General features: G+C 36.9%; 1 protein-coding gene across 2 annotated transcripts in view; it reads right to left on the minus strand.

Annotated features, from left to right (window-relative positions):
- Positions 1-7,125, minus strand: part of LOC149151323 (serine/threonine-protein phosphatase PP1-like) — a 120,124-nt gene extending 112,999 nt beyond the window's left edge. For both annotated transcript variants that reach the window (XR_016263357.1, XM_089444237.1), the window contains exon 1: positions 6,784-7,125. Coding sequence is in view for 1 of the 2 variants with exons in the window: in XM_089444237.1 (XP_089300363.1) it covers positions 6,784-6,961 (178 nt within the window). In the remaining variant the exon portion in view is untranslated. The remainder of the gene's footprint in view (positions 1-6,783) is intronic.
- Between the last annotated feature and the right edge of the window lie 5,585 nt (positions 7,126-12,710).

Here is a 12,710-nt window from a genome sequence, read left to right on the forward strand (position 1 = left end):
AAATAAAATAAATTTTTAGTGGGTCAGCCTAATGATCAAGCCTATGGCTCTAGTATTGATATGTGATTCATGGTAATGTTAGATTCTTAAAGTAAAAGTGATTCACTTTTACTTGAATTTTTAACATTACCATGAAATGATTGAGGATGTTTGACAGTGGTTCCAACTTCCGACCTCATTGGATTTCATATGGAAAAACTAGAATTTTAGATCTCATTCAAAATCCAGCAGACTTATCAGTTTTTCAGGATTTTAGGATTGGTGGGATTGCGATGTTTCCATTGGATTTCATCATGTATTAGGGTATGGAACTCATATTTAATCAAGAGCACCAATCCCTCTATGTACCTTGATGTTAGTGACATTGGTTGTCGAACTCCTCTATCATGACCCTATTAAAAATGTACCCATCACTCAAACAAAATCTTGACTTGACATGCTATGTTTTTTCTATCTTACATTAATGCTTAGAGGGTGATATTTATGACAAAGATACCTATACAGATCTAGAGGTAGTGACAAAGATACCTCTGGATATTAATGCTTAGAGTGTGATATTGATGACAAAGATCCTGATTTTCCAACGAGACTCAAAAATTAGACATTTCACGTGGTGACAAGAGGCCCAAGCATTCACAATAGATAATAGATTTACATGTCTTTTCTAGTTTCTAGTAGTTTTTATAACTGTTGACTCTTTCATATTTATTATGATATTTTTTGTAAACAATATATGACAATTTAAGTTTGAAGTTTGAAGTTGGCAATTATAACTCATTGGTAATGAATTATGAATATGATGCTTCGTGAAAGTTGAAAGTTGTTTCATTTCATTTCATTTTATAATATTTCATTTCATGTTAGATATTCTTTGTTGTAATGGTTACACTTAGCTTACAAGTACAACTTTGGTGATCAATGATGATAAATGTTATATATTGAATTTTGAAAGCTTGAAACTTTAAGATTGATGAATCATGAGATTCAATATGTTGTATGTTACTAACTTGTGGACGTGGTTGATGAAGATTATAACTTCTAGATGATTGATGTTATATGGTTCAATATATGTTTTTATGATTTTTATATCTAATTCATCATTCTACATACTTTTGTTGACATATATGCATCAAAATATATATATTATATAAAAATTCACTCCCCGATTCGCTCCCAAACCGGGAACTTTTGAAAATGTCCCTCCCGCTCCCAAGTAACCTTGGTTTAGACTAATCTACTGTAATGTTCCCTATAGATTAATTACCTACGGAAGGACAAAGTAGTCTATCCAATCCTATAAGCTATCAAGGGGGAAACCCAATTATCCAATGTTTGGGGCAACATTGGGTAAATTTTGGGTCGGCTAGGGCAAAAAACCCAAATTGGGGATTGCACTTGCAACCCCTCACATGAAAGTGAACCCCATGAAAAAATCTATAAATAAAGGGGAGTTGGAATCATTTTGGATCATGAATTTGGATTGGAATATCTCTAATTTTCTTAAGCCTGAGGCTCTAAGGATTTTAAAACCCCTTCTCTTTTGATTAGTTCCAGTGGAGGTGATCCCAACCTTTCTAATCCCTTTTGTCTAGTTTCGGTGGGAGCTGATCCCACCCTACCTAGACACCTTTTTCTTGTTCTGGCACAGCATATTTCGTTGGAGTAAATCTGATCTGACTTTGGCACACAAGGAAGAATCTGTCTAAGGCTGTCCATTAGGTCCATTTCATGACAGTGAAGGTCATCCCTATTCCTAAAGGGCTACCATCTAAGCTCTCTCTACACAGACAGTGAGGACTCCTCTGTAAATTCTTTGAGTTTGTTTGGTCACCATGTCTGGCTAAGGAAGGATCACACCACAGAAATCAACCTTAAGGCACCAAGGTCAGTCCAGGCTTACGGCCCCTCTTATGAATCCACCTGAGGCACAGCAAATAAATTGTGATAAGGCGATCATATCTGAGGGACAAAGTACACAGATAGACCGCAAGGCCGCAGGGCCACAGCCATAAGGAAGCAGGGCCGCAGCCTCAGCCCTCAATTCTGGCAGCAAATCACAGGCAAGGTTGACGCAGCAAGGATCTGCTCTATAGCTCATTGGTAATCGCAGAAGGTTTTTGTCAAGCAATATTGGAAGTCCTGAGGTGCCTCACAACCACTGAATGCCTTTATGAGGTATCGGATACCCCCTTCTGTTATTTGAGATCACACAGAGCTCTAAGGCCATTTGTCATCAGCTAGGCATCAGGATTGGATAGCGGAACACCCAGACCAACCTCCGAGACCGTAATCTACTACAGCAGTAAGATCAGCATACCTACAAACCAAGAGACCACTCCAGCAGCAAGGAAACTCACGGATAAGAAGGGCCTGTCACAAGTCCTCTCGACAGCAAGAGAGTTGAAGCAACACAGCCCAAGAAAATAGTAGACAGTGAGTTGTTCGTTAATATAGCGACAACAAAATTGGATAAGCCTAGCTAGTAAATTACAGTTGGAATGCTGATCTGTTGAATATTGCAATTATAGTTGGGTTTTATACATGGTGAATTATTAACTGAATAGTTATACTGTTCATTGGGCAGTCAACCCCAACTCATTGTGGTTTATTGAAGAGCCATATTAGTGTTAGAAATCTTTTATAATGTGGTGCATCGCATTGATGGACACCTACTGTTAGATAATAAGCATTGTTGTCTCTGATTTATTAAAAAACCCTAGTCCAAGTACAACCCTAGGGCAAAAATTACCCTAGAACCCTACATCTACTTATTTTCGTGTTGTACATAGATGACTTGATTTTGACAAGTGCAAAGCAAACATGGCATCTGAGTTTGAGATGAAGGACATCGGCTTGATGCATTACTTCTTGGGGTTGGAGATTTGGTAGAGAGTCGAGACTAGGGAAATTTTTCCTTACATAGGGAAGTATGCAATTCAGGTCTTGAAGAGGTTTTAGATGGAGGATTGCAAACTTATTGTTACAACCATGATAACTAATCTGAAGAAGGTGACACCTTCAGATTCAAAGTTAGCGGATCCCACGATGTAGAGGCAATTGATAGGTTCCTTGATGTATTTGATCAATACCAAGCCAAATATATGTTTTGCAGTGAACAACTTTAGTCAAATCATGGTGGAGCCAAGGCAGAAGCACTGGGTAGCAACACAACATGTGCTCAAATATTTGATGGGCACAGTGGAGAATGGTCTAAGATATATGGAAATGGAGAAGTGAAATTTAATGGTTATTCAGACTGGGTAAGCAGTGCAGCAAACAGGAAGAGCACCCCATGGTGTTGCTTTATCTTGGGATCAAAAATGGTATCGCAGTTTACTAGGAAGCAGACTTCTGTGGCACTTAGCTCAGTAGAGGCAGAATACATGGCAGGTGGCATTTCTAGTTGTGAGGACATCCGACTTCACAAGTTACTTGCAGGATTGTTTGATTGGGAGTTGGATACAATCGTCATTTATTGTGATAATCAAAGTTGTATCAAACTCTATAAGAGTCAAATGTTTCATATCAGGTCCACGCATATCGAGATCGCATATCATTTCATACGAAACAAGGTTCGGAATGGAGCAATGAAGCTCCAGCATATTACCACAGATCAACAGGTAGTTGATATTCTGACCAAGCCATCAGCAAAAAGGAAATTTGAGCATTGAGAGACAAACTTGGATTGGTGCAAAATTCCTTCATCGTTAAATGGGAGTGTTGAGAATCATAGCTCAAATAGGAACGTCTGCACATGTTCAATATCACCATGCAAGCAGTAGTTCGAGATATTTTCAAAAAGTAAAAAATAAAAATAAAAATTGAAACGTAATTCTATTTTGTAATTCACTTTAATAAAAAAATAGAAAGTCTTATATTTAGCAATTGAGTCTAAAATTGTAACTCATGCATGATTTAGACTAGCAGAGATCTTAAAATAGATTATCCACTAAAGTATAAAGACAAAGCAAGGTAGAGGCTTTCTCACACACTTGAGCAATCGAGCAAATTGAGTGATTGAGAGGGAGAGAGACAGGGCAGCAAGGAAAGTCATTCCCAGCAGCACCCAGTCTCGTACAGATGTTTGTATAGTCATATAGACAGTACCATGTGGATTCCATACAGCAGTCGTACTTCCTGTATAATAGTGCCGCACAGAAGAGAACTATTGTTGCTGTTTTTTAGGTAGAGCTTGTAGGAGCTCAAGCTCAGGGTGATTTTTGATAACCGTGCAGAGCTGTTTTTTGGGCAACTTGCGGAGGTTTCTTGTAAGTTTGTTGAAGGAATGAAAATCTGATTTGGGGTAATTACCTGTGTGTGTATGTGGAATTAATTTTTATGTTTTCACTATTTAATTTCTAGCTATTGTCTAATTGATGCTATGGTCTGAAATTCAATTTCAGCACTAATTAAATTCAGCAGTGTATTTGTTTGATTGAGTTCATAAGGACATTAGTCACCTAGGGCTTGAAATTCTAACAGCATGTTCATCCATCCACGTCATCAAAATCTTCATCTTACACTGGAGTCTGGACGAAAGTCCCTCATCCCTCCCCTCCTCTCACAGGGGGAAGGAAATCGAATAGCGGATAAAGAGAACAAGAACATAATCAAATATTTCGTTTGGTCACCATCTCACCTCGGATTCACCCCTGTTTAAGGAGGGAGGGGGGGTAATTGTCCATCCTAATAGGTAATTATGTACTGTTTCTGCATTCTGCTATGCAAGCAATGTGTAATAATCTATAATTTTATCCAAAAGAAACTGAAAGAAAAAGAAAATCTAGGAGAAATCACTAGCTCTTCTCCTCCCAGCTCTTCAATGGGAAGAGGAGAGACCTGCAAGTCACAATCAGTATACTTAAATTTTGTATTGTTGTTTGGTTTGGCCGCAGCCTTAAATATAATCATTAACCGTTTCAGTTATAAAAACAAAACAAAAAGATTAGCAATCATTCATTGTTCCTTCAAAAAAATGATACTTGGATTAGTCAAGCGACAGCCAATAGAAGTGTAATTTACAGACATGTCAGAAAATTGGCCCAGGCCCCAAGTGGTAGACTGACTTGCCGATGTGGCAGTGTATAAAAGACAAGACTGGGATTGTAGGAGGTTGGGGAGGAAATTAAGGAAGCTAGTTAAGAAAAGAGAAGATGATTTTATTAATGTCTAACAAATGACCACAAACATAGAGAGATATATTACACCACCTAATTATCTCCTAGCCTAACCTAATGTGCCCTAAGATTTGACCTCCTCCTCTCTCCCTCTCATTAATGGCAGAATGAAGGAAGGTATTGTCAAAATTAATGGGAGATTGTATGGAGAATCTGCAAGATTGATCTGGACTAGCCTTGAAACCTTATCCCATCCACCACCCCACGCATTCATCTCAGATTCATTGGTTCTCCAGGGTGGCATCAGAGAAAGAGCATGTCATACACCTTTAAGCAAACATTTTCTGGAATTATTCCTACCCTATCTGAACTCTGAACCGCTGGTAAATATGTGAAGGGCGATGGAGTAAGGATCCCAGACCCGCAAGCGTGGTTAAGACCTTGGAGGTAGAACCCGCTGGCCATAATGCTGGACCAGCTAAGAGAAGAAAACCAAATCATCTGGGTCAATATAGGACCCAGAATGGAAGCTGTTGAGAAGTTATGGGCAAAGAATAGAGATGCTATTAACGATGGCATGGAGTCAGTGCAGGATAAGATTCGATGGTTCTGCTGCTCCTTCAGAATCTAGATCTAAAATTTGATCTCCGGACGGACAAATCTGAGACCTCTAATAAGCAGATTCGAGAGTTAAACAGCAATGCCAAGAATGAGACTCTACTCATAAACAGCAAGTTGCAGAGTATTTCCACTGAGCAAGGGATAGATGGGTTGTGTATTAGGTGAATCCATGGGGACTTAGCAACTGAAAGCCATTGTCTCCAACGATGGCTAACTCACTCCAGGGAACTCCTCTCGCTACTGCCTCTCAGCATTTCAATAGCAGAAAAGCTCAGAGAACATACTGCAACAGAGCAGTAGATTCCAAACATACAGATAAAAATTATCTGCTATCCGCAACAGGTCAATTTCATCTTCTTTAATGTTATTGTCTTATTGCTTATACTGTTAAATCGAGCAAGGCTGGAACCAGTATTAGCGAGTTGTTTTTGTTTTTCAATAAGTTGACAGACTGACAGTTCAGTCAGTATGAATGAAAAAAAAGCTGTTGGAATGAGGAATGCTACCCTCGATATTTTTTTTTTTTTTGACAAAAATCCAAATATGGAATTGATAGTGAATTTTCCAATTTTTGCTCTTATAATGATCACCTACCTGCATAGGCGAAGACTTTTAACATAAGTCCTTTCGTGTGTGTATATATATATATATATATAATTCCCTAAAACTATTTTCGCTTTTCAGTTTTTCCTCAAAAGTTAAAGGGTTGCAATCATTATATTTCCAAAATCTGCCTCTAAAACAAGTATTCAGCCGTTCCTACACGTCCGAATTCGACAATACCGAACCCCAATCAGTTATTTTACAGCTTCAAAACCATAAATAAACGTTTAAAGTATTTAGATTTGCCTGTGGAGTTGCCCTTGGAGCAAAAATGCAACACATTAGATTTGAACTCTTTTCAATTCGGTGAATAAGGTCAGTCAAACAATCCCATTAATCAAAACCACCGTATATGACAAACAATTGGAGATTAAGAGGCAATATATTTCAAATAACATCTATTGGGTATTGTGTAAAATTGTGACAAGTGATAGATGCATACCGCAGATCTTGACGGGGGCCTCTAATTCCAACAGGATGGGCTGTTTCATGAAAATGTCCTTCGAGACAATGCAAAGCTGGCGGACCTCCGTCTCCGATAATTGAACCTGCTTGCCAGGCTTTGAGCCTCTCACCTCGAGCAACCTGGTGATAACATCGTCCAAAACCTCAGTTTCCATTCAATCCTCCTGTCAGAAATAATGCCCTCCTTCCTACGTTCCTACACTTATTAGCTTATTATTAGCTTTAAATTTTTAGTTTTGCCCCCTGCCTCCTCTCCTGGTCTTTAAGCCTCCCAAAGAATTTACTGATCACGGGAAAGGTGTCGAGAGGGAATAACAGGAACTCCGCTTTGGCATTTATCTTTGGGTCAGTGATACTTTTGCTGACTATGCGTACACGTGCACTTCTCCAGTTGCCAAGTTCAATTTAAATTTTTCTACTATGTATTATTGTTGAGTTCTGTGATTGCCTTGGAAAGAGATGGTTGGGTCTATTTGGTTGGCAATATATTCGTTTTTTAATCTCTTTTTGTCAAGTTTAGTAATTTTAAGGTATTCAAAAGAAAATAGTAAATGGAATAGGGTAAATGGCCTAAGATTGTTTTTAATGATATATTGTGCAAAGGAAAGAAGATTTGGATGTGGCAAAATAAGGTATTTGTTTGAACATGTGTCTCATAAAAAGTAAAGAGATAAAAGTTTTTGTTATGGATAAATTCCACAAGCCTACTGGGGATAAGGAGGTGGGGAGAAAGAAAAAAGTATTATATTGAAGAGTTTAATTTCACACATAATCATTAACAAAAAGCGTATATAGCAGTCAATATTTTTTGGAGAGCCAAAATTCGTATAACTCAGTTAAGGACTAATTCTCATCGACTCCGTTGTGAAAACATGGGAGGAAAGAGTATGTATTTTTTGCTCTTCCGGAAAAGTGGAAACAGAAAAACATTTCATTTTAGAATATGAGACTTTCAAAGACAGCAGGGAAAGTTATGCAGATATTTTGCTAGCTAGCTCTTGGGATAATTTATTCAGCAAGGGGTTTGTCGAGAAGTTGGGAGCGTTTATTGTGAGGCTTCACAGGAAAATGGTCGAATACAATAACTAGATGGAGAAGCAATATGTCTCATAGGTTATCTTTAGCATCGTGGACGTTAAAATTATTTCTTCTTCTAATCACTTCAATGTAAAAATAAGCCAATGGCAATCTTTTGTGCAAAAATAAGTTATTAATTATACATTTAACAAAATTAACAAAATTCTTGTATTTATAAGAAAATGTGTTTGTGTGTGTGTATGTGTGTGGAGAAGCAATATGTTTCATAGGCTATCTTTAGCATCGTGGACGTTAAAATTATTTCTTCTTCTTCTAATCACTTCAATGTAAAAATAAGCCAATGGCAATCTTTTGTGCAAAAATGAGTTATTTATTATACATTTAACAAAATCAACAAAAAAATTGTATTTGTTTGTGTGTGTGTGTGTATGTGTGTGTGTATATATATATGATCTGGAGTATGTCCTAAAACCATTTTCTAAAATTGTTTTTGTTGCGCTAAGATCTCGTCTTCTTTGGACATACAAAAACATGTTAACGGCCCAAGACCAATAAGTAGTTGGTAGGAGTGAAAATTTGCACCCTTATGGACCACCAACAGGTAATTCCAGGTGGTGTTGTTTTCCTTGAGTAACAGTGATGAATCAGTCTACATTTGCGGATAGCAGCCAGTGATGGTTGTCCCCACTACTAGTTTTGATAATTGAGTTATGACAATTTTTCCCAATATCAAGGAAAAAAATATTATAATAATAAGTATAAGTATATCCTTTTTAGGTTGATAATATTTGTGTTTGTTATTTTATTTTTAAATTAGGCATAGCCTCGAGGGTTAGCTCAATTAGTTGATTTCTCGTCGTTAAAATCACCTTGCTACTGGGAGGTCACAGGGTCAATTCTCCTCAATTCTCTTAGGGTTAGGCTTTGTTAATGAGGTGATGGGAAGTGAACCATTTGGGTGGATCTACCTAGATAGTTTTCGTAGACATAGCAGTGACCAATCTCCGATGTATGTGAACCACACATTAAAAATATATAGTATACTTGTAATTAGTAGAATAAGTTCTAATTTATTTTATTTATAAAGTCCATTATGTGTTTTTTAATTGAAAGCTTTGATGAAAGAGTATATATTTATATTTTGACTATTTTTTTTGTTTCTTCTTATTTGAGTCCAATGAGCTACTTGCATTGTTGACAATTAGAACATATATTATCATTTGGGGTTCTTTTTCTATCCAAGAAAGTCAAAAGAACCAAACTCCTTCCTTAATATGACAAGTCTAACCCTTGAGTCCTCTTTCTTGTCACATCCATTGACAATATTCCATAGATGTCAATGTGATTATAGATGTATCAAAGTTTTTATATTGATGTAGCATGGTGGTTCCCCTTTAACACATCCTTGGATATTTTCAAGGATAACCTAGTTGGGTACAATGATTATTCAAATTCTTGTCCATAAGATAACGTCTCATAAATCTTCATATTATTATAACTAAGGTAATTGAACATCATTCAAGGTTTCACTTAAATTACTATTCATCACATACCTCATTATGTAAATTCAAGCCACGTAATGAGAATTAAATCAAAATAATACTTCATTTTCCTAGGTTTACCCTATTATAATATCCATTGTAGACATTGTGACTTATTTAGAGATCCTAACATTTTGAGACCTTGCATTAATTATAGTGGTCAGGTGTGTTGCTATTTTCACCATAGAGCTTATACAATTTTGAATGGAGTTTTTATATATGCTAGATTGAACTCCATCTCATAGCTCATATCTCACTACCCCATTGTGTACATTAATAGGAAGAGACACATGGATCATGCCATCAAATCTCTTAAACATTCCATAGCTCAAGTTTCAATTAGAGACCAAGATCATTGTTATGTATTACTTTCTTTTTCTCATATCTCAACTATCAAGAGAGACATATCATCCCATCTTTCCGCCATAACACCAATACGCCCTCTCAAGGCCTTTTAAGGAAATAAGGTATCTAGACTCGACCTCCAAGGTTATCAAAATCCCTCTTCCTTCAACCACCTTAAAATATTTTTTGAAATCACCATCATCTTCTACTCATCAAAAGCTTTCAAATGATATAAATTTCATCTAAATCTAAGTTCTGGACACAAAATTATGCCCATTTAAAGACCTTCCAAGAGCCATGTTAGCATTTGTACCATTGTCACATAGCATACACTTGATAATCCTTTTTCTTGTGTGTCTTCATCGTACAATTCCATGTCAACTAACATGTGGCAATCCCTACCCATATGTCACCTCCACATAGCCTCATGTGCTCTCTTAACACGTCACTTCCCACTCACATCCAAATTTGGGCATTTTTCATAATTACTTGTTATAAGAATTTATGCATTTTGGGTCCTCTGGATCCATCCAAATATGGGATTTATTTTTCTTCCACTTCATCGGTTTTTCTAGATCTTTCAAATCCTCTCCATGGTCAATGGTCAACATTTGAATCCAAGAAAATCTAAAAGTCCCACTTAACCAAAAAGTCAAATTATCGTATTTGTGTTAACTGAAATATTCACGAATCTACATCATCCCCATAAGGTTTCCACATGGGCTTCCACCTCATTGCTTCTACACCTCTAATCCACATCAAGGCTCTACCACATCAACCTACATCAACACAGGTCAAACTTCTACTCATTCACATATCCAAGTTTTTTACTTTTCGAATTTACAAAAACCCGAAAAGCCCCATTTCACACAACTAGATTTTCAGATCTTTGGACTCCACATCATCCATGCCATGTAGTACCACATCAGTCGCCACATCAACTACTTTGGCACATAGTGCCACATCAGCACATCATGTGGCATGCCCAATTAACATGCCACACTAGCATGCCAAATCATCCAAACTTGTATTGCATGCCACACCAACATGATAACATCGCACCACATTAGCACCCACCTACCCATAGAATGTATGAGTGCCCATGTGGGCTCCATGTGACTTCCATGTGGTCTGTTACACCAACATTTAGAATTGGGTTTTTTCAAAAAGGTTAACACTATAACTTTTCCCAAAATTTTGGATCTCCTACAACCTTGGCATTAGGTTTCCTCTTATGCAAAGTTCCTCCATGTGCACGTTCTACCATTTTGACCATCTAATATTTGACTTTTTGGAAAAATCCATTTATAAGGTTTTTCTAGATGTCTAGTCTTCCACCCTTGATAGATTATGATGTTTGTCTTCAGCACTTAACAAATCCCACTAGCAATTTTTATTGCACTTAACATATATTGAATTCTCTTCTTTAACACTTAAAATATTTCGAATTCCCGATTGGTGACACTTAACAAAATATGCACAATGAAACTTCCAGATGTCGAATACCTAGATCATCTAAATTTTCTAAATTTTATCCTCTTTATCCTTTTTTTTTATAGGCCCGTAGTTGTGACTCCCATTGGACCATATAATCAAGGATTGGAGTAAAACACCAATCCCCAAATTTATAAATTCAATCCCCAACTTCCTAAGGAATTCTAGGTTTTTTATAGTTTCTCTAGCCTACTCCAGGTGTTATATTTTTTATCCCGATTGGGAAGAAACTTGCCAAAGGACTCTTGATAATACAAAAATCCGCACTAGCCTATGAAAGCATCCAACAATCCTTCACTCCACAACCATTTACTAGGATTTTCTTTCGAGGAGTTAAAAGAGGTTGTTATTCATGGTTTTCCCCCACATACATGAAAATTCTCACTCTCTTCAACCAAAAAGACATAGGCATTGCAAAACCAACTAAAAGCCAACACCAACGCCTACCATCACAAGGAACACATACCTTCTAAGGCACCGACTTCAGAAGACCTCAAAGTCTTCTTATCCCAAAATAAGGATCCATTTTAGTTGATCAATAACCCAACAATCCAAACAAGAATGCAACATAGTTGTTCAATCCCATAGCTAGCCTAGTAAAGGCCAATCAAAATCACTTAAAATGACATACAAGCCCACTTCAATCCCTTCAATAAACTTTTGACTAGTTCAACAATGCTCTAGTGAACTCTTTAACACTTTGCATCAAATGTTCTATGAAGTCTCCTTCCCTTGTCTCTCTGCTTTACAACCAAGGATTTTACTTTTTCATCTAGATCCACGTCATCAATAAGACCTTTTGATCATAATAACAAATTCATAGTGTCTCTAGCCTATCTAGAGCAAACCAAGCTCCTTTGATTGAAATTCACTAAGAGTATTTCAAAACTAACCAACCATCTTGGTTGTCCAAGAAGTTGAGGGATTAACATCCCTTGCCTTCTCAACCATAACATCTTACTAGCAAAAGGGCCTATTATATCCATAAATATTAAAAATAATCATGACTAAGAATTTATCAGTCACACGCTCTTGTGAGGTATTCCATCTATGCCCGTAAATATAAAGGCATATTCATGAGTGAACATTAAAGATCATCAAGCAAGCAAGTGAATATTACATAGTCATTGCAACTAGATGTACCAATTCATGCCATGATCATGAATCACATTGACAGGTGAGCACATAAATATACATAATTTATTGTCAACATTTCTATTTCATTAAATATGATTTACTTTAGAGATTTAAAGTCCACAAGGGAACTTATCTAATCAAGATCAATAGTTTCCTGCAATTGATGAAGGGTGAGCCACTTTCCACCCAACCATAGGCTTAGTTGCCATTTTCTCAGTTGTCTACATAATAAGCACCTGGGGGGAATTTTCTCTATCAAGATACCAATCATGTAAGGATGAAGGCCATTCTCCTTCATCCATGCAAAAGATTGTATATTATCTTTCAACTTATTTGGTTGGGGCCTATT

Source organism: Pinus tabuliformis, chromosome 9, assembly GCF_031772625.1.
Source record: "Pinus tabuliformis cultivar Carrire ecotype Pingquan chromosome 9, CPIR1, whole genome shotgun sequence".
Classification (NCBI taxonomy): domain Eukaryota; kingdom Viridiplantae; phylum Streptophyta; class Pinopsida; order Pinales; family Pinaceae; genus Pinus; species Pinus tabuliformis.